This window comes from Anomalospiza imberbis, chromosome Z (assembly GCF_031753505.1).
Source record: "Anomalospiza imberbis isolate Cuckoo-Finch-1a 21T00152 chromosome Z, ASM3175350v1, whole genome shotgun sequence".
NCBI classification, from domain to species: Eukaryota; Metazoa; Chordata; class Aves; order Passeriformes; family Viduidae; genus Anomalospiza; species Anomalospiza imberbis.
The window spans coordinates 50951861-50975037 of NC_089721.1; the positions used below are offsets into that span (position 1 = coordinate 50951861).

At 40.6% G+C, this 23177-nt stretch overlaps 2 protein-coding genes across 3 annotated transcripts in view; one reads left to right on the top strand and one right to left on the bottom strand.

Moving 5' to 3' along the window:
• Positions 1-9052, top strand: part of SNX24 (sorting nexin 24) — a 95611-nt gene extending 86559 nt beyond the window's left edge. Inside the window, exons 4-8 of one of the 2 annotated variants that reach the window (XR_010994456.1) lie at positions 1470-1564; positions 2690-2722; positions 3576-3640; positions 5960-6080; positions 8207-9052. Coding sequence is in view for 1 of the 2 variants with exons in the window: in XM_068176426.1 (XP_068032527.1) it covers positions 1470-1564; positions 2690-2722; positions 3576-3640; positions 8207-8277 (264 nt within the window). In the remaining variant the exon portion in view is untranslated. The remainder of the gene's footprint in view (positions 1-1469; positions 1565-2689; positions 2723-3575; positions 3641-5959; positions 6081-8206) is intronic. The other variant, XM_068176426.1, reaches the window with a different exon arrangement.
• A 1936-nt stretch (positions 9053-10988) lies between these two features.
• PPIC (peptidylprolyl isomerase C) lies at positions 10989-19160 on the bottom strand. The gene is made up of 5 exons (XM_068176425.1): positions 19003-19160; positions 14831-14944; positions 14259-14352; positions 12415-12599; positions 10989-11214 (listed from the first exon to the last, which is right to left on the bottom strand). The coding sequence occupies exons 1-5, from the start codon at positions 19099-19101 to the stop codon at positions 11086-11088; spliced, it is 621 nt and encodes a 206-aa protein (XP_068032526.1). The 5' UTR covers positions 19102-19160; the 3' UTR covers positions 10989-11085.
• Between the last annotated feature and the right edge of the window lie 4017 nt (positions 19161-23177).

Below are 23177 nucleotides of genomic sequence, written 5' to 3' on the forward strand. Positions count from 1 at the left end.
AGAGTGGCATTTTTAAATGCAACATCTTCATATAGAGGTGAACTGAAAGGTTTAACCCTTACAAACATCTTGGACTTCCTTGTTTGTTACATCCTTTAAAATCTAGAACAGAAAAGTTCAAAAGCTGCATTTTTCCCTGATCTTTTTTCAAACATTTCAGTGATGGCCTCAGTTGTTAAGAAAGTGTAGCCTCTGAATTCAGACTTGTAAATGTAACATAAAAAGAAGATCCAGTTCTCAAATACCTTTGTTTTTAAATGCTATTGAGTCCATTCACATCTTATGCAATTTTAATATTAAGCAGGTTTTCCTTACACAAATAAACAAATCATTTGCTATAAAACCTGCTATAAAATCTAGATGACTTCTAGATGTCTCTTCCAACCTTTTTTTTTTTTTTTTTGCGATCCTGCTATCTTCTATATACCATTGTGTCTCCCTTGTGATATTGTAATGTAAAAGAATACACATGCCGGAGTAAGTTACCTTCTGAATGTAAGAGTAACGTGTCTTTCCAGACTTGTTTCTTCTCTATATTTATTTCTTCTATCACAGGTGGGAAAGTGAACAGGATGAACATGGAAAGCTTTGCTTCTAGGAGTCAATTTAATTTTAAATCCAGTGAAGTTTCTTCCATATGTACATTCACTTCAGATCAGGCCTTTATGAAGGAAATCTCTTTAAGAAAGCTAATGGCTTCCTTTCTCTTGTGAAGTACACGTCTTCAGAATGCATGTCAGTATGAACTGTAGAGAAATAGGGGCTTTATCTTTCAGGTGAGACATTGGTTGAATTTATGAACTGTTTTTCTTTGCCTTGTGAAAACTATAGGTCATCTCATCAAAGGAAAAAACAGAGGATGTAGTCTGGCCATTATGTGGCTGTTGTATCATGATTGTGGAAGAACGTGGCAAGTCTGGCCAGAAGCGTGGTCAGAGCTTTGTCATTCGGAGCCATAGTGCAGATACATGGAATATGTTGTAAGCTGATCTGTCAAGCCAAGCAAGGAGTTTCCCTTGTTGTCATTTACCAAGACATGTATTAATAAAACTGCACAAAGTGAAGACTTCTTCTGCTCATAATCTAGATGGTAGTCTTCTGTGAGGTGAACATGAAAGCACTAAGCTGAGGGTGTTTTATTTTATATTTTAAATAAACAGAATTTTATTCACAAATGAGCATGCCAGTAACTTAGTTCCAGAATTAGACATCTCTGCTTGAGAGGCATATAGGTTGGCACCAGTGATGGCAGGTGAAAAACAATGTAGTAACATAAGCTGAATGTATTTCTAAGTGATTAAACAAGAACTGTGGTTTTCCTATTGAAATGAGGCATTCCAAAATAGGTGTAAAAAATGGAGAATTGAAAAGTATTGCGAGAGAAATGTTCTAGTAGCTTGAATGAAACTGGGCAACATCTAAAATATTTTTAAAACTTGGGTTTCTATTGTGCCTTTTTTTTTTGACAGACAGTCATTTTAGAAAATGAAGAGCTCCCTAAGATATTTCTCGATTTTCTGAATGTTCGTCATGTACCTACCTTGCCAAAAGCAGAAAGCTGTGGGTAAGCTCTCCTTTACTGAAAAATATATGGAGGCCAAAAGGCCCATATCCACTCAGTGCTGATGCAATTCCATTGACTTAAAATGGTCTTGCTGCCAACTCTAACACTGTAAAATAAATGGGCATTAGGTTCATGTTAAGTATGTTTATATATCCCCAAAGGTCATAAAATAAATCCAGCATGTTCAATGGCAGAAGGGAAGTTTAATGTAATATTCTTGGAAAGCAAAGTAGAGCTTAGATGAGAAAAATATGACTTTCTTGTAGATTGTGAAGTATCTACTGAAACGTAAGATATTCATACGTAAAATATTCTCAGTAAAATTGCATAGAAAGCCTTTGCATGTGTTTTATGATCATAGTATCTACATGAAATAATGCATCATTCCATGATCATTTTATGATCTCACTCTGTTCAAAAATGAAGTTATGTCACCTTTCTGATGACATGACCCAATTGCCCATCCCCTGGGAAGGGATCCTCACGAGAGTGGCAGGAGGGAATCTTAGTATGATGAGTGTAATGCATACAGAAATACCCAAACCAGTGTAACTGGAAGCTCTCTTACCATCTGCAGCTGTGAGCATAGTAGGCAGAATTTCTTTTGCTATATAAGATGACATGGTTGATACTGCAGAAGTATTACCAGAATGTGCTCCCCAGAAAGCCACATGGCCCTTTTCCACTTTGGGGCAGGCTCTTTGGATCTGCAGTAGTGGGAAGGCAAATTACCTGAAGATAATTTTGAGGCCCTCTTATCCTTGGAGATCTCTATGGCAGAGGGCAGTGTCCAGAGTGATTCAGAAGCTATCACACTTATAGTTTTCACTTGCAGTTAATGACATCAGCCAGTATCCTCAGTGGAACTACACCCCAGCACTTCACAGATAGACAGATGGAAATTAATCTGTTACAGTATGTTGTCATTATGTTACAGGATGCTGTCATTTTCAAGTAGTGGTGGTTATAAAATGATACAATCTCCCACGTATATTTCCTTATGTGGCATTTTGTGGCCACTAACAAGAAGAAGATTGTTTGTTTGGTGATTCTTAAAGGATTTGGGGGTTTTAATTGTAAAATTAAATTTGTTGTAACCAAAGCTTCCTGTCACTTTACTTGCAGCTCTTTTGATGAAACAGAATCTGAAGAATCAAGGTGAGCTTGATTTCTACTCTTTTTAGGGCACCTGATTAATAAACTACTTAAATTATTGTCATTTACTTTATTTGTTCCTTGCAGTTAAAAATTAGAAGTAGTTTAGCATTAAAATTGTATTTGTTAAATATTACCATCAGCTGTGCTATATCTATACATTTTTAGTGTGGCTTGAACATCCTTATGCTAGTGTTGAGAAATTCCTTACAAAACTGACAGAGCACTGCCAGCTCTGAAATATGTCTGGGAATGTGTTTTCTGTGGCAAGAAGATTTAGCAGAAGAAATTAGAGGTCTGGGTTCTGCCCCATGAATTTGATAGAGCTTCATCTGGTTGCACTGCTTGGAATGTATATGTACAGAGCAGAGTGCAGAGGTCTGGCCGAGGCTGTCCGTGCTGTTGCCAAGGGTGGGAGTCAGGCATGGGGGGGCTTCCAAGAGCTTCTCTCCATGGGTGATGGGTACAGCAACTGCTTTGGGGGCTGTAAGAACATGGTGACATTTTGAGTTGGCTCAGTGGCCTGGAGAGCCTATGGATTATAGATGGTCTTGTAGCCTGCATGACACCACGTGCTAGGGAGCAGAGCAGCATCGGGAGGTCTCAGAGCTGCAAGCCACTCCTCCTGGACACAGCCCCTTCACTCCAGCTTGACACTGAATGTTTCACTGTATGGCTGAGGAGCAGTGAGCTTTGCTTCTCAGAGATGCAGCCTGCCCTTCTGGGCAGCACTGGTGTGTGGAACCGCACTGCATGGCTCCTGGCAGCTCGACCACCTCACTTTATCAAAGCTAGTTTGTAGAACATTCTGTTTGCTGTCCCTTGATACTGACATCCCTGTTCTTGACCTTTCCAGCAAACTGTCCCACCAGCCTGTGCTGCTGTTCCTAAGGGATCCATATGTCTTGCCTAAAGCCAACGGTAATCAAACCTGTCATCTGTTAACAGCACTTTACTGATCTGACCCTGCACTGCATAAACCACATTATTATTATTATTATTATTAATACCAGCCTAGTCAAATGACATTGGTCAAAAATCTAATAACCTGCCAATAAAACAATAGTTCTTGTGTAAGAAACCATTAAAATACTAAGTGGGGTGGGTGATTTGTAAAAGGGTGGAATTTTCCCCCCAGTTGTTCTCTCAGGCAAACCTACTGAGAATTCAAATCAAAAGAAGAAGAATACCACTTTTCTTTTTTTGTTGTTGACCCTTTGGCTGTTTTGCCTGAAGGATTTGAACTTGGAGGCCCAGTCCTTTGTACGTGCTTTTTCCCTAAACACCAGCTGACCTACTGCAAGCATGTTTGTATTTCCATTTGGATTATTATTATTATTTCTTATCATTTATAACCTCTGGAGTTTTTTATAGGGAAAAGAAGTGTACTTTAAGTGTAAGTGATGTATTTCACAGGACATTTACATTAGACTTACATGGTTCAAAAGAGCATTGGAAATAGTTAGAAACTCTTCTTTTTAATATAAAAAGTTCTTTGAATTAATAATCCAAAAAATTTACCCTGTTTCAAATTCAATGTGTGCAGGGGACAAAAGTACCATTTTCAGAGTGGGTTCCTCTTGGCTTTGTCATTTTACTTGTTTGAACTTGTTGTTTCTAATAAATATTTTACTAAAAAAACGTAATATACTTTTAGAAGAGAATTTTCTCCCTGAGCTGCACATAAATTCTTTTTTAATGTGGCATTTCATTTCATTTTACAAAATTCTGTGTCGAAATCAGATTCTCACACTGCCTTAAATTCATTAAATTTTTAAGAATAAATTTAGGAAAGAACACTTTTTTGCTTTTCCTAGACAACTTCCTTGGTATTTTCTCAAGGTGTTTATAAATACTTAAGGGGAGGGAATAAGGAAGACAAAGCCAGTATCTTTTCAGTGCTGCCCAGCAATAGGACTAGAACATAAGGGACATTTTCCCAAGCCCAGACACAGGTTGTCCAGAGTTGTGTTGGTTCTCCACTCTTGGAGACACTTGGAAGCTGCCTGGCCATGGTCCTTCTTGAAAAGGGGTTTGGACCAGATCACTTCCAGTCATCTCCCAGCTGCAGCTCTTCTGTGGTTCTGCTGTTTTTTCAAGCTGTTCACCAAAACCATAGGGACAAGCTCATATATTTTGAGAGTTAAGTAGTCTCTGGTGCAGGCAATGTCCATGCTAGCTAGTAGTGGGGCCAAACACTATTGACCCTATGAAGTCTTACTGAACTCCAATGTGTAACTAGAGTGAAACACAGACTGCAGAGGTCCAGTGATTCAGGTCCACATCAGAAGACATATTACAAGGTTGTTTAGCTTTTACTTTGACTTAGCACTAGTCTGATTTCACAGACTGAGTGTTCATTTGAGGCTGAAGTGCAGATCACAAAATCGATGAACCAAAGCATGGTAAGGGGAGGGGGTCACTGCACAGGGTCATGTCTGACCCAAGTGACAACAGTAATGAAGAATCACTCACAGAGTAACCTCTGTTTAAAGTTTGGTCCTGATGCTGCCTATACTAATATTTCGAGTGAGCCGCATTGCATGTCTTAATCTTAGTGTTTAATGCTCCTCCTAATTGTATACTTGATTCCTCAAAAGCCTGGTATAAGTTACGAACATCATGTAACTCCATACCATTCTGAAGAGAGAAAATGGATTTCACATACAGTTATCCCAAAAAACTGAGATGGTGCTTAGTATTTCCAGCCTACATGTAACATTTTACTGTAAGACTTCCAAGATTCTGCAGTTCTGGGATGGTATTTATCTCCCTTCCATAATGTCTACTTTGAGTAAGGCTAAGGTTCCTTTTTGTGAAATCATTAGGAACTTTCCAGTGAATTTTTAACTGTCCTTTGAAGTAATGCAAAAAAGCATAAAGTCCTCTTCTAATGAATAACATGTTTAAATATAGAGTAGGTCTCATTAATGACATATGATATAAAGGACATTTCAGACTTTTGCCAAGGCATTTTCTGACCTTAATCCACAGTATTTAGAATTTTATATGGCAGGTGAATATTCTTTGTATTTGAAAATCCTAAAACATCAAATTCTCTGCAAGTCATTCTTTAACTAAATGAATTAAAACACAAATAGTATGTGAATTGTGGTTTAAAAGAGGAAGAAGAAAACCAAGTCCTGAGTCTAGAGCCTCTGCTAGTTGACTCAAGTCTAGTTAGAAAGAAACAAAATTTTTACAAAACTACCATTACCTTTAATTCTTCTTGGTTTTTAGTTTGCAGCACAGAGAAAATATAGATGAGCTTTCTAAAATTTTCCCTCTCAGATCAGTTCTAACATTGATAGACTCTGATTCCTTTGTAAAAACAGCCAAGTTGTTCAACCTATGACCAAAAGTAAGTGTCCATTAACAAATAACTACTTATTGTATGTTTTCTTTGAAGATAGTGAATTTCAATTAGAAGTCTTTCCTGGATACAGGAATGCCTGTGTTAACATATTTCAATAAACAGGAAATAGTGTGAGTTTTAAACAAAATAAATAACTATTTCTGCAATATAATACTCAAAGAAAATTTTTACCCTGTCATCACACTGTGACTTGTCTTTATAAAATACAATCTTGCCATTATTCTAGTGACTGGGCTTTAAGCACTGTTGAGTTGCAAGGCAGTTTTTCCAGAGATAAGATCCACAGTTACAAACCTCATTGATTTTCAGATTCCCTTTTTCATGATGTATTTAACAGTCTGAGGGTCTAAGTGCATTACTTTTTGTGTAAGGGTAAGGGGAGAAAGAAAAAATAATGTTCTCAAGAAAAATGAAGGAAAAACCTAATATGCTTCAAACTGGAGATGATACTTTGGAAGCTAAAAAAGTGGGAACTTAGATTTACCGTCCTTTGTTTGAAAATTGTTCTAATGATTCTTTAAGCCATGCAAGTGTCACAGATCTGCAAGACTGTGTTTTGTTGTGTTTAAAGTTATATATATTCTTTTGTTGTATTTAACTTAAATTTAAATGCTTGATTTTTTAAGCAGAAAAGGCTCACACTAAATCTAATGTTGTGAGATTGTATAATTTTGAAAATTAATCCTTATTTTCCTATATATACTGTATGTTATAGAAGAACCAATAAAACTGGTTTCTGGAACTGCATCATTTAATTTACAAGGAAAGCATCAGATCACTTTTACAAGTATATTTTGGTAACATTAATGACAGCTGCATAGGGTTATTCTGCCAGGGTAACTTGGGATGATCTTACAGGATTTGAGGAAACACTCCTGGATACAAAATATTAGCAAGTCATTTATAATTATGACTTAATATGAGAAGCTGGGTAGAATTATGCATGTATTGTTTACAGCGGAGGTTACCGACCGTTCATAAAAACATCCTAAACTATTTATGTTCATAACATCTGTAATATTCTGAAATCACTTTATTAATTAAACAGTGAAATAACACATTTATGACAATAAGGATTGCTTTTATAGAGTCCAAATCTACCTTTGCTCAGTATTTTTTCTTCCAAAATTATTTATGTGAAAGAATAGGGCAAACCCTAATTCCCACCCACATTAGGTGTTCTAATTTATCAAGTACTAATGATTTTTATAAAAGTTGCATCTCCCCTTTGTGAATAACTGTAGGCTGATAGTTGAAAGTTTGTTTTGTGTGGAAAGTTCCACATCAGGAACCGTCTGCTCTTAGCAGGAAATCCAGTACTAGTAAACTAACAATTTTAGGGTTGTAAGATGTGATCAGAAATTCTTTGTTTTATTGCCTGGTGATTTAAATAGACCCTTCATTAAAACCCCAGGTGTTGGTGCATTTCAAAAATCTTTTCAATTCAACAGTGTACCTCCATGTACATGGATCTATTATTGTGTTCTATCAGGCAATTCTTTCATGCCAAATAGAACGTGAAAATTAACTGGCAGTTTCCTCTGCCTCCGTGACAACAAAGTAGTGGTAATTTTTTCCTTCAAATACTGTAGGATGACATTTTGTAACATGACATTTTATGTTGATTGAACAACCCGAAAATTTCTTGCCTCAAATAATCATTTTTGTACAGGCATCCTCAAGTCTTCTCAGTCTACATTGCTGTAAACCACAATACAAAAAACAGCTTTGAAGTATTCTCATTAGTAATCCAGAAATTTCTTCAAGTATATTGAAATTTTGTTAGAAACTGAATTGCCAATGTAACCCATCTTCCTTTTGAGAAAAGATTCAGATAAAGAGCTGGAGTCCAGCAGCCTTAAATATTAGAACATCCCTTTAAATCAATAAGCTACAAATCTGGCAGCACATTCATGCAATGCCCAGTGCTACCCTAAAGTGGCTTTAGTGGTGAAACAGCATTACTATTAGCACATCCTCAACATGGATAAACAGTTGAGTGATGCAGTAACCCAAAGTAAATAAGGCCTTACCTAGTTAAGTTTCACAAAAACATTTATATTGTACTGACATGGATAAGAAAATATGTTTCTTTTTTTTTTCCTTTTCAGATGACTTTCCAAATGTAGTTATAGACGGTATTCTACATGGAATATTTTATCCTCACTTACTGCCCAGGTAGAAAGTAATACAAGGCAAGAAGAACCTGAAGTCATGGTTAATAAAATTAACAGGAATAAAATTCTGTGATGTGAAAATTATGCTCAGAAGCAAGAGGCACAATCTCAGATTAAGTTCAAGCATTTTATCTTTTTAAATGAAATCACTGTCATTACAGTTGCTGCTTTTAAAAAAAGATATGGAAACAACAGTATTGAAGTTATTTATACTTTCTATATATTGACATGCTCTATTTAACACTAAATGTTCTAAGTCATACACTGAATTATGCTAACCTTTGAAGAGAAAAGTTTTACTAATTATTTCTATAATATCTGTTAAAGCAAACACTAAACCATTTTGCACCAGGATTTTTCCCAGTACATTACCCATTGCTAGCACTGGATGGATTAAAAGTGCTGAAGAGAGTGTGTGCAGAATTGGAAACATGCTTTCACGTTCTGAAACACATAGCACTCTCTGAGGAAATTTTCTATATTTCAGTTGAAATTATTTTACTTACCAAGAGCTTTTATGTGGCTTTTGCACATCTCCATTCAGTTATGACATCTAACCTGTGTGTTTGTTTACTCTCCACACCAACTTGCTGACTATATTCCATATATTAACATTTTATAAGTCACAGAACATACAACTCTGTGGTAAACTAAAGCAAGAATATTATTAAGATTATGATCAAACTAAAACTGATACATATGTATGTATGTTCAGATTTAACTGGAAATTTGTATGTGTGCTACTGGACATTTCAAAATAAATTACTAGGACATTAATGTGGTTTGTTTTCTGAAATTTTTCTATTTAAATTTTTCTGAGATTCTGTCAACTGAGATGGGTCTCACAGATGTCTGCCTCCCCATGAAGTGTAAGAAAATACCTGTGTGTCTGATAATTTAAAGCTCTTAACTCTTGGCTTAGCTGAACATGGTAGCCTTACAGAACTGCATGTCTTGGTGAAAAAAATTAAGGTTAATGGAACACTGGGCTCATCAGCAGAAGGGAGTGTTACACAGAAGTAGCAATGGCAAATCTGGGCACAAATGTAAGTCAGATCCTGGAGACACAGGGGTTGCCTGTTCTAACTACTAAATGTTTGGAAGCCATGTGGGGAGAGTCAAAAGCTGGGACTTCAAAAAAAAGGTAGGCCTGTGACTGTAGCACTTGTTCAGGTAGCCTAACTTTATGAGGTCTGTAGGCTCAGCTTCCAGGAGGGCTTTCAGCTACTGGCAGACTGAGGCATTCTCACTCCTGCTTGCTAACCCTACTCCCAGAACAGCTTTTCAGAGAATTTTACTTTAAAGAGCTAGTAGAAAGGAAAGTGATCAGGGGTAAAATGGAAATCTGATTGGCTAGCACTAGGCAAATTTAGAGGCCCTTGACAAGTTCTCCTCCAGTTCTGTTTGCAGAGGACAGTAATTCTTTCACAGGTCTCTGAAAAGAAGTATTTACCTTCAGGAGAGGCCCCAGGGCTGTGGATGAGGAACCAGTAGGAGCATCCTCTAACTGCAAATGACATGTCAGAAGAACCCAGGGTAAATCTTGCCCACAGTTTTTCCCTTTTCCTTTTGAGTGGAATGCCAGTAGGTACCTACAAGCTCTGTGCTGTAGCAGCCTCTTCTAACCTGAATCACTTTGGCTCCAGATACCTCAGAGCTCCTTCAGGACACCTTTCAGGAAACGAGTCACTACTGAGAGAAGTGGTGTGCTGCCTGCCTGTGGTACAGGTGGATGAGCCCTTCATCAGATCTTGGTACTGCCTCTTCCATCTTGAGCCGTAAAACAGTCAACTCAAAAGGAAAAAATCCACATATCTGCCCTGAACTTAACACAGGTGTCTCTTAAGTGTTACCCTACACTGACCTTCTCTGAAATCTACCAGTTGTCAGCTTAAGAGTATTTATGAAGCATCACAAAAAAAATGAAACTAGTTCTCAAACTTACAGCAAAACGTAAAGTGTTTGAGCTTTAAAATAAGTAACATTAGTTAAGTGTTACAAAATTCACCATGCTGTAAAACAAAAATTCTTCTGTTTTAATCAGTTTCTAACTGATTACATTATTCAATAATAGACAGAAAATCTGCTTGTTCTTGATCACAGAATGGTATCTGAATACTGTGGTCCTCTGAAAGACAGTAGGGACTTTATCTGACATGTTTAGATTAGGAAGATTTACCATCTCTGCTCTAACCTTACAACCTTATCTCCTGTAAAACAAAACCCCCTACATATTTTGTGGAATCAACTGAGGTGAGAAAAAAGACCTTGGGGGGTGGAGTAAAAAATGCTCTGAAGTATTTATCTCAAAGTGAAGTTTATTTATTCAAAACACTTCTATATTTTACTTTTTTTTAAGTTTTTAGAAATGCTGGTAATGTTACAGTAAATATTTTCTGTTGGAAAGACAAAATTTTCAGTTGAAAAGACAAAATTTTAGAAATGCTGGTAGTGTTACAGTAGGTATTTTCAGTTGAAAACACAAAAACAAATATTGCTAAAATTTCCAAACGGAACAAAATTACTATATTTTAAACCCTGGAAAATAGAATTACTGCTATAAATTTTTCATTAAAGACTTTTTCTGCAAGATCTGGAAATTGGTGGGATATGTCTTGAATTTCAAGGAGTTGCAGCTCCAACAAGTTGTCATAGAAATAGTTGTATCTCTTCTGTATTTGGCAAATTTTAAGTATTGCCTAAATGTAACTTCATATGTTTAGAGAAGAAAATTCAATGGATCATTGAGATTGGTCAAAAACCGGCATTAAAGAGAAGTGATTAAGTTTTACTTTCCTTGCTGACTATTGGTCTCACCAGTCACCAACTTCAACTACAAATGGTTCCTTTACAGCTATTTTGCCACTGTTCACAATCACACAGTCTTGAAGGGGCCGATCATGTTCATCTGTCTGCTGGAGTTCTATCAAGTGCACCACAGACTGTCAAACAAAAAAAGAAAAAACAGAAAGGATAATTTTAGTCAAACAAACTCCAGTGAATGAAGTCTGGATCCACAGAAACAACAAAGTGCACCTAACATCACTGCTTATTAACCAGCTTGTGAACAAAGTCTTTTACCCTGTCAAATTCCTTTTCTTCCCACACTGGCAACTGTGCCACTCCATAAATCACACATAGATGACAGAAGCACAGGGAAGGCTGTTTGCCCTCCTAGAAAATCCTTCAGCCAACAAAAACATTTTGAAGGGGCAATTGAAAATGTACATTCAACTGATTAAGCTGGCACATACAGGATTCTATTTGTGGCCTGTGAGCAGAAAGTGACTCTAGAGATCAGAAAAGGAGAGCATTATTATTTTTCTAATTGTACAGCATAACTGTGCTTCCAGAAACCTGGTTACTGCTTTTACCTTTAGCTTATAACGCACACATACATATTTTAGTGTGGTAGCAATATTTTTAAAAGACAAAATTAATTTAGGTATATAAACAACTTGGTTTTTGATATTTGTCTATTAATCTGACTAAACTGAAACTTAAGTCTAAATAACTTCTCAAAAATTTACAGCTTCTACTGTAGATCATGAAAATAGAATTCAGTATGAATGTGGGAGTGAGGGGCAAGTATTCTGATGAAATTTTCAAACCCCTCAAAGTCCATCCAGCAGCTCACGTTTTCCCCAATAATTTCAAAACACGGATCAAAAAGGAATAATCTGTAAGGAGAACCAGACTAAAAAAAGTATAATCACTTGAAAATTTAATTTTTTAGTTTAAAATTCTATTTGGCCTCTCATCAGTATGTGTTTGCCTGCTTTACATTCACATGCTTCTAAAAACTTAACAGTGAAAGTGTTACCCATAACTAGCATGTGCTACGAAATTTGATTTTAGTCTATAGAAAAATAATTATTTCATGGGTAACAGTATTACTGAAAGGAGGAGCTGACCTTTCTCCATTTGTAATTTGCAAAGGTGTCAGTGCTGATTTCAGTGCTTAGCAGTCTGAAATAAGGGCTATGAAAGCCAAAAGCATGGTACAGGTTTCAATTTTTGCTATTTCAGTTCTAAATCATCCAGCTGGAGCTCTTCACAATCATCTTCTATCATGTACATATTAGATGAATACTCAGCTGTTTCTGAACCATGGTCCAGATCAACCAATACTTTAAACTTACCATTCCATCAAGGACTTTGCCAAATACTACGTGTTTTCCATCTAACCAGGAAGGCTTTGTCACACTGATGAAGAATTGGGATCCATTGGTGTCTGGGCCAGAATTAGCCATGCTAACCCATCCAATTCCATAGTGTTTGAGCTTGAAGTTCTCATCAGGAAACCTTTCTCCATAGATGCTTCTTCCTATGACAAAAAAATAAGAATGCAAACTTAAAAAAAATAAATCAAACAAAGCCCCTTTTTGTTCAAAAATGGGAAAAATGAAGTATGAATACAGGACTTGAAGATTCATTGCTTGAGTAAACACAGCAGCATCAATGTTTAACCATCAGCAACTCCATAACTAAAATCATTTTGTGTGTAAAGGTAAGCTAAACCACCACACATAAGGAAAGAACAATAAGAGCTGATGATGCTTTATCCCTTGAATTTAAGCAAGCTGAATACCTTCAAAGGTCTGGTTTAGAGACGCCACTGAACAATAGTATACTTCATCCTGTTGAGCAAATTAAAGCACATACTTATGGCCATTAACAATAAGACTGCCATGTTTTGTGACAATTCCAGTATTTAAACCTTTCCGTTATGGTAAGAAATTGCTTTAGGCATGTTTAGAAGCATATGAAGACCAAATGGAAGTTAGACTAAAATACTTGGTGTGTATGTGTACAACCACGACATAAAGATTCTGATGTTTCTAATAGTTAAGAGAGAAAACACATCAGTCATGGTTAAACCACCATCAAACTGAAAAGCAGAGGCTGTCTGCCTCACTCTTTACTTGTGCAGTGCCTAGCACAATGAGAACACTGTTCCCAACACCACCAGATGCTATCCCCATAAACAACATCAGGGGGCAAATAAATGCTGCCTACCTTTAATGTTAAAACTATGTCTCTGGTATTATGGTCTTTCCCATTGTTGACTGCTAGGAAAAGGAATGTGTTTTCCATTCTGTCCCAGCAGGGAAATCACTAACAGTTCATGCAGACAGTTCAAATCATAGCATGTCAAGAATGTGCATGTAAAGGAAGAAAAGAAATCTGCACCCAGAGTGAGTGCAGTGCAAAAGATGCTGTGCTGGCATTGCCACCCGAGTGTACTGAACTGTTCTTCTGGAGGCTCAGGAGGGAGAAGTGATACACACAGCCAGGACTCTGAGCACCAGCAAGTTTATGGTTTCAGTTTTAGTAAGAGAAAAATGAGGAGAGGGCATGACTCTCATCTTCTGATTTCTTTCTCTCTCCCTGTTAAGAAATTCCTTCTCACAGCACATTTCAGAGGTTCTTCAGAAGAGACTGAGCTGAGGCCAGAGAGGACAGCTCCCTCCTTACCTACCTGCCTTCCTTCTACACGTTTTCACTGTTTCATCACGGATTAGACTTCTGCTGGATGACTTGAATTGGTTCACCTATACATGCAATCAGTGAATGCCTCAGGGAAGGAGCGCTGTCACAAAGCCAGAGCAGGGGAAGGGTGAAGACATCCATCTTTTGGAGACAGTAAGTTGTAGAAGCAGCTCAGCTGGTCATGTGGCTCCAGCCCAGCACACAAAGCCATGCTTCTTGAATGGGGACAAGTCACAGACAGAAAAGAGCTATCTGCAAAAATTGCGGACAAAGGAAGAGCTACACATATTTATAAATCAGATAATCCAAACAGCTGCAGCTTAGGCTACAAGACACTTGGAAAAGTACTAGATGCTCTAAAACAGATGTGGGTTGGTTTGATGTTTTTTCATTTATATGAGCAGAAGCCATGAAGGAATATGCTAGTTTGCCCATACTTTCAGCAGACATTTGAACAAAGAAAAGGGAACCTGGAAGATACTAAGTATGTTACCTCCTGATCCATTTCCAGCTGTAAAGTCTCCTCCTTGAATCATGAAGTCTTTGATCACACGATGAAATTTACTTCCTTTGTATCCATATCCTCTCTAAGAAAATGAAATAATTCTTTAAATTAATATAACATCCAGCTCTATATCATATGGAAATCACACAAGTTGTGAACAGCTAGATTTCACAGAATATACCAAGGGATATAATACTGTCAAGAAACACATTAAACTGAGGTGCATGTAAACACAGCTGGACTGCACTGCCACAAAGAAGGTATTTATTCAGGTGATCAAAGCCACTGTCTTTATTTGACTGGTATCTGACCACAGTAACTCCATATGCTAGATCTACAAGGCAGGGACAAACTGAGGTGCTCATATCCAGCATCTCGTAATTACATCTTGTGAACCAAGGACCTGAGAAGACACACACTAGTGCACATCCTTGGGGACAGCACTTATGCATAGGCTCCAGTGAATGAAGATTGACAGTTCACAACTGAAACAGCATTAAACAGACACTGCCTTCCCAAGCCAAACTTGAGTACACAGTGGAAGAAAACTGCAAACATACTTCTCCAGTTGCCAATGCAATGAAGTTCTCCACGGTCTTTGGGACAACTTTTCCAAACAATCCAATTACAATTCTGCCAACATCTTTGTCTCCAATCTTCACATCAAAGAACACCTGAATATTTTTATGAAGGGAACAAAAGGGATAAAGATGTGAGCACAGCAAACAGCCAAGCTTTTCAAAGAGTAAGGTGGTAAGAAATTACTTCTGGCTGGTCTGTATTAATAGTATCCTGCAATTCCTAAGGGTGCTGTTTCAGAGAAATCCTTTCAGAGCCAACAAAATCAGGTTATGCAGAAAACTATTTGAGAACCAGTGACTATATGTTTTGATTCTTACTGCTTTTAATGGCTTGGTGAGACTGCTGTATCTCAAGTTTGAAGATAGTGTTCAAGAAGATTTTTCCCAAACACGCACATCTTTAAAGCTGAATGGAAAAAATGGAATACGAAAGTAAGGAAGACCAACAATTCTATTCCCATATGGGGGAAAATAACAAGGAACTATAGTACTGATACTCCCTACAAAAGACCATTTGCTATCCACTCACAATCTTCACTGTTTTAGGCATCAGTACGTATACACAAAAGCCTAAATTCTGTTGAATTGACAAACACTGAGAAGAAAATCCTATGGCTCAAGCAAGCAGTTGCCTTCCTAAACATGAATTCAAACCCAGCAGAGAAATAACCAGGCCAGATTATTCAGCTGATTGCCTAAATCATCAATGTATATGTCACTGAAAAGCAACTTCAAAAAGACAAATGAGTTACAAGACATTTTAATATAGTTCAGAATCTATGAATGCATATTTGAACGTGCAAAAATGTTCCAGTAATTACTGAAAATAGGAAAAGCTGTCAGGAAATGAGGCTTTTTGGAGTTCTGAAAAAGTTACATAAAGGCTATTACAACTTCTAGGAAACAGCAATGTGTATTCCTATGATGTGGTATTTGCTGTTCCTTGTGGCACTCAACCAAGTATTACTTGTCTGTAATGCTAAGAAATTAGTCCAATAACGATAATAAATGACCACAGTCTCTCCAATGTGAATGCCTCTTTCACACTCTCCTACTAAACATTTCTACCATTTATTGATCTTCTATGTGGTTTTGACTGTTGAACTTTTGGCTAACACTATAAAAGCACTATAAGGGAAATAAAATTCCTTTTGATACACCTCATTCATTTCCTTGGCACTTGGCACTGAATAACATGCCTCTTAGATGTGTGGTTCCCAAAGTATTAACAGTACACTTTCGCTAACGTTTTAACGGATTTATAAACAAACCTCTCAGAATTGTGCTGCCAGGGTTATCTACATAAGGGGTGTTGCCTTCCTACATTTTCTAAACCCACTGCCTGTCTATTTTGCCTGGAAATGTTGTTCTAGTAGGACTGCCTGAAATACATAGGCATATATATAAGTAACAAGACGAAGGCAGCCAAACAATCACCCCACAGAGTAGGAACATCATACACTTTGTTGACAGCACAAGGAGACAAGTTCGTCATACACTGTAAGCCTAGCACAGCCACAGGGCTTCATACGTGGCACTGCCGCTTGCCTAAGCAGCAAACCCTGTACTTTTAAAAATGTGTCTCTGCATATTTTTGGCCACAAAATCAAGTATGGAAATATTTGGTAGCCCGTGACACTATTTCTGCATAGAAAAGCCATGTTCTTATGAGTGTATTTCCACAGGTTCTCTGAAAATTCAGTAAGCATGTAGACACTTGTGAGCTGGTTGATACAGCACTTTTAAATCTCAAAAAACATCTGGCCAAATTCTTCACCAAAAACTCTGAAAGAAAATAAGTATTATAAATTTTCAGTCCTATTAATATTTTTATAAATATTTAATCATATTTACAATCTACAGTTAAGTATTTCAAGACTGAAATGAAAAAAGAACACACCAGTAAGAGTGGCTGGTTTTCATAAAAATATTCATATATAATTTACACAAGATGCTGTACATATAACTGAAAAAATGGACAAGAGCATTTAATTATTCAGGGAAACTAAAGTGACTTTGAAAGGAAGATCTCATGATTCTTAGAAACCAGGTAATGTAATAACCTCATAAATGCAAAAATACTGTACATGGTGTAGAGGCACAACAAGGGGGCCAAAATACATCTGGAATCATCCTGCGTAGTTTAGTGAAAGGTTTGGCTTTGGGCTTGTGAAGGTCAGAGAAGGAAAACAAATACTAGAAAAAATTAAAATGGATACAGTAAAGAGACTGGCATAGCTACATCTGTACTGTGAGTTCACACCCTGAGTGCTGCATGTAATTCTGAACCCTCTATCGCAGAATGATGAAACCAACCTAAAAAAAATGCAGAAAAATGGGCAGAACAGATGCTCAACAGGTATAGAATATCTTTTATATGAAGAAAGGTTACAGAAAACTACTTAAACTGGAAGAGAGAAAAATGGTGTGATTTCATGAGCCTTGTAAAGTTATCACTGCCTAGGACAAGAAAATTTGGCAATGCAATTCTTTATGTGCCACAACAATCAGAGAAGGGCATAAAATTATAGTCCAGGCAGAAGGAATGAAGAAGAAAAGTACTTTATGCATAGTTAAATGGGAATATATTTCCAGAAGATTATTTGGAGGTCAAATTTACCCCCCCTCCAAAAAAAATCAAATCTGTGGTCTAGAAGTCTATGGCAATGAAACTATAAGCAGTTGCAGACAACAGTGGCCATGAAGTACAGAGACAAAGGCACAGTCCATGGCTTAGGATGCTGAAGCCATGCTAGAGGAAGCAGTTCTGCCCCTGCCCTTCCCTGTCACACTTTCATCAGTGTAGGTGTCTTTCCCAGCATGGGCACATTCTCTCCTGACTGCAGATGGAAAAACACTTGGGGGCTGAAACATGGAATTCCAAAGTTGGGCTAAACACCCCACCTCCTGCACCGAACAAACATTTTCTGGAAAGAGATGCTGTCCTGCTGCAGTAGTTAGGTGCATCCCTATGCTGCCAGCCAGCCCCACAGCCCACAAGTCCATCTCCTGGGCAGTGCCATTGCAATGTCCACATGTGCCACAGGCACACAGCCCCATGCATCCTGCCTGCCCAGGAGCCCTGCAGCACTGAGCCCCATGGATCCCGGATCCACGGATCTCTGCTGGCAGCGCCTCGCACACACCATGTACACCTCCTACGGGGCTAACAAAGGGACTGCTCTCAATACCAAGAGCTTCACACAATGACAGAATGGGTCAAAGTGGAAAGGACACAGCAAGTCATATGGCCCAACCTCCCCGCTCAACCAGGGCCATCCCAGAGCACACGGCAGAGAATTGTGTCCAAATGGTTCTTGGATATCTTCTGCGAGGGAAACTCCACAGCCTCTCTAGGCAATCTGTTCCAGTGCTCAGCCACCTGCACAGTAAAGAAGTTCTTCCTCATATTCAGGTGGAACTTCCTGTGCATCAGCTTGGCACCCCCGAGCAGAGCCTGGTCCGTCCTCTTGGCAGCCTCCCCTCATACACTCATAGACATTGATAAGGCCCCTTCTCAGTCCTTTCTTCTCCAGGCTGAACAAGCCCAGCTCCCCAAGCCTTCCCGGCAAGAGAGATGCTCCACTCCCTTGACCAACTCAGTAGCCCTCCGCTGGATCCTCTGCAGGAGTTTCAGCAGGGAGGAATGGATTAAACCCATGGCACAGGCGAGGCCCAGCACAGTTAAACCCTGCCCTGCTCGGGGCAGCCTGGCAGCACCAGCAGCCACAAACTGCCCTGGCAGCAGCAGAGGCTGCAGCAGCGCTGGAGGGGTGAGGAATTTAAAGGTTTCCACTTCTGCAAGCCAGAGGGAGGCTTTGCTGGCCCGAACTCTGCGGTGTGCCAGCGCCTACAGAAAGGCGGTACGCCCAAAGGGGTTAAAAACCAAGTAACCACCCAGCCAAGAAAACCTATTAAAACGGTGAAGTTCGGGCGTTAGACCAAGCCCGCTCCAAGCTCTCTGTACCCGGGATTCGGCGAGGGGTCGGTGTGGGAGCGGGGCAGGGCAGAGGCCGGCCGGCTCCTCTCGGCACCGCCGCCACGGCTCCGAGACATCCCGGCCGTGGGACATCCCAGCCGCGGGCCCCGCCCGACGCGTCCCGAGGTTTCCCGGCGGCCGAGACACCATCCCGGCCGCGGGCCAGAGTCACCTTGGCTGTCACGCTGGGTCCCCTCCTCTTGAAGGCCTCGGCCGCGAGGGCCAGGAAGCACAGACAAGCCACGGCGCCGAGCAGCGCCCCGCGACCCATGGCGCCGGCCGAGCGCTGCGGCGCCTGCGCCGGGGGAGGGCGGCTCCTCCCGCGCCGGGGCGGGGGACTCCGGGGAGCGGCCCCCGCCCCAGGGAGCCGTCATCCATCCCAGGGGAGAGCCCACCAATCTCGGGAGAAAGGCCACCCATCCGGAGGAGAAGCCACCCATCCCGGAGAGCGGTCATCCATCCTGAGGAGCCATCATCTATACCGGGGAATGGCCATCCATGCTAGAGAGCGATCACTCATCCCAGGAAGTGGTCACGCATGCCAGGGATCGGTCACCCATCCCGGCAGGAGTGGTGACACGCCCGGGGGCTGAGCTCCGCTCCCGGCGCTGCCCGGGTGCGGGGGCTCCCGGGATGGCTGGATCTGGGGCAGGTGCAGGTGCGGGGGGCTCGGTGGTGCACGTTCCTGATGGGCGGCGGGGAGCCGTGGGCCCTCCCCCGGACCGGCCTCGCCCAACGGGAGCTGCAGTACCTGAGCGGGGCGCGACCGCCCAGTCTTCGGCTTCGGCCAGGCTGTGCACCCAGCAGGGTCCCACCTGTGGGTGAAGTAGCTTAAGAGACTGAACCAGCAGTGTGTCCTTGGGAAAGGGCAATGGTATCCTGGGCTGCGTTCGAAAGACTCCAGCAAGTGGAGGGAGGTGATGCTGGTTCTCAGCCCTGGTGAAGACACATCTGGGGTGCTCTCTCCAGTGCTGGGTTCCTCAGCATAAGAGAAGTGTGGAGCTCCTGGAGCGGGTCTAGAACAGGGCAAGAAAGGGACTGGAGCATGTCTCTTATGATGAAAGGCTGAGAGAGCTGGCCCTGTTCAGCCTGGAGAAAGGATGATTGAGATGGGACCACATCAGTGTCTATGAGTACTCTGAAGGATGGACCAGGCTCTGCTTGGTGGTGCCCAGCAAGAGGATAAGAGGCAACAGGCAGAAACTGATGCACAGGATGGTCCACCTGATTACAAGCAAGTACTTCTTTACTGTGCAGATGACTGCACATAAGAACAGATTGCCCAGAGAGATTGCAGAGTCTCCCTTACTGGAAATACTGAAGAACCATCTGGGTGCAATCCTGTGCCATATGCTCTAGGACAACCAACATGACAACACTGTGGTCCCTTCCAATCTGACCAGTTCTCTGATACTATGATTTTGAGAGGGGGTCATTGGTCTTTCATATTTGCTGTATTTAATGTGCTGATTAGAAACAGGAGCCTGTGAGGCACTTGTAATACTTTTGGGTTCATTTGTGTTAGCAGTGGTGGTGCACTGCTTGGCACCCATGCCAGCTCACATCTCTGGCTTTAGACAATAAACAGCATTCATCAAACACAAACATTTCTCCCAAGCCATTACGTGCTAAAAAATGATTTGCATTCAGGACCTGTTTCAAATGATGTTGCTGCTGCAGTCCCTAGAAAATTTGTAAATTATAGCACACACTGAAATTTTGTGCCCTCTCAGCTGCCAGCACATGAAAGTTAAAATAGATGCCAATACACTGCAAGCTGGAATCTGTCAATGGCTGACGTAAACACACTCAGGCTTAAAGCCAGCAGCGCTGTGGTTCTGGGTGTATGGCATAGCACTTAGACAATTGCAAAGCCAGCCCAGAGCTCAGGTGCAGTGCCCAAGGGAGAATGTACTCTGCACCACTACACGTGCACTGCATGTCTGCCAAACCCCTCAGCTTGAGACTGTGACTCAGCTGACAAGTAGTAGAGACAATAGCCACAGACTCATAGAATTGATTAGGATCATTGAATCTAGGCATTAACCCAGCACCGCCAAGCCCAGCACTTAACTATGTCCTTAGGCACCACATCCACATGACTTTTAAATACCTCCAGAGCTGGTGAGTCTACCACTTCCCTGGACAGCCTGTTCAGTGATTAACAGCCCTTTTCATGAAAGAATTTTTCATAATAACCAACTTAAGCCTCCAGTTTAGGGATATTTCCTCTTGTCCTAAGGCTTTCTACTTGCGAGAAAGAGGCTGGTGCCCTTGCTACAGCCTCCTTTCAGGTTGTTGTAAAGAGTGATCAGGTGTCCCCCTGGTTATCATTTTCTCCAGGATGAACATCCCCCCAGCTCCCTCAGCTGCTCCTCATCGGACCTGAGCAACAGACCGTTCCCCACCTTTGTTGACCTTCTCTGGACACACTTCAGTACTTCAACATTCTTGTAGTGAGGGGCCCAAAACTTAACCCACATTTTGAGGTGGCCTCACCACTGCCCAATACAGGGTGACAGTCTCTTTCTTGGTCATGCTGGCCACACCATTTTTGATACAGGCTATGATATAATTGGCCTTTCTGGCCACCTGGGCACATTTGGCTCATGTACAGCCTCTGTTGACCAGCACACCCAGGTTCTTTTCTGCTGGGCCACTTTCCAGTCTCTCTGCCCCCAGCCTGTAGCACTGCAGGGGGTTGTTGTGAGCAAAGTGCACGACCTGGCACTTCCTCTGTTAAACCTCATAATCTTGGCTTCAGCCCATCCAACCTGTCCAGATCCCTCTGCAGAGCCTTCCTACCTTCCAGCAGATCAACACTGCTACCCAACTTAGTGTCACCTGCAAACTGACAGAAGGTGCACTTGATCCCCACATCCAGATCATGGATAAAGATTTTAAACAAGGCTGTTCCCAACACTGAGCCCTGGGGAACAGCACTTATGACTGGCCATGAGCTGGATGTAACTCCATTCACCTCCAATGCCTGGGCCTGGCCATCCAGCTGTTTTTGGGTAGCAAAGGGTGCACTTTTGCATGAGCAGAGAATGTCTTCACTGTGTGTTTTCAGCTGGTTTGTGCAGCTGACCAAATGCCTACAACACTTGAAGAGTCCAGGCATACTTGCGGAACATGTTCTCTCATGTAGACACTTGTCAGTCATCTCATTCATGTATGGCAAGGCTTCTCTGAAGCAAACACAGTAAACTGGTACACTGGAAAGATCCACTTCAAAAGTCATTCCTTATCCAATCCAAAACATAGCATTCCCTGATGCTCACTTTTGACTCTATGGGGTGACTGCAGACTGTTTTTCATAGGCTATGTAACTTTTCTGCTCTTTTCAATTCTGCCCACATTCTGCCTGCACAAGTGTATCTGAGTGTAACAAGATTTCTCATCAGGCGACTACAGTAAAAATTAATTTCACAGGCACAGCAGAGGGCATGGTCACAGATTCCACATTACATAGCACATGAGCAGAAACACCAAATTATCATCTTGCTTAATTGATAACTGACACAAATAGATCCTTTTTCCTCAAGAGGTGTAAAATATACTTGTAGTTCCTGAGTCAAAGAGTGATCTGGACTAATCTAGGACTTCACTTTGACGTCTGAATTATGTGCTGGCATTTTGTACAGCTGACGGTTTTGCCAAAGCCCTGCCCCTGGGGACTGCCTTCAGCACTAGAGGATATGGGGCTTCAGGGCATGGTTCAAGACATTTATCCTGTAGCTTTTTAGATCTGTTTATTTTAGTAAACCAAAATTAGTTCATGTGTGTGTAGGTGCTTATGGCACTTCTCTGATCCCATTGCTAATGAGCACAATATTGCACAGTAATATCCTTTAAATATCAAAGCAGGCCCAAAAGGAAACATGTCTCATATGGTATATTCTTTAATATGTCACTGCCTTTTCAGCAGGTATGTTAGTATGAGAGTTTACTCAGATTAACTGCATATGTGTTTATATTCTCTGCCAGTTTGATGAGGTACTGAGAATTTAATATTATGATTCAGCTACCTTCCTTGTGCTGCAAACACGTAGCAGTGGTGCTCAACTAACTCTAGCATTAAGATGTACTGCAGAAATATAACAAAGTCCAAAGGCTTACTGGTTTGTTCCAGTAGTTGGATATAAACTTTAAAAAATCTGTATTGCTGTATAAAATCATTAGACAATAGTTAAGGATTCTGTCAAATAGTGAAAGAAACATTTTCAGTCTACATATGTATCTAATCACATAAGTCTCTATATTTAAAATCCAGGAGGTGTGAACTTACTATTTCCATCTCTGTTTAGAAAATCATAGAAGCATAGAATGATTTGAGTTGGAAGG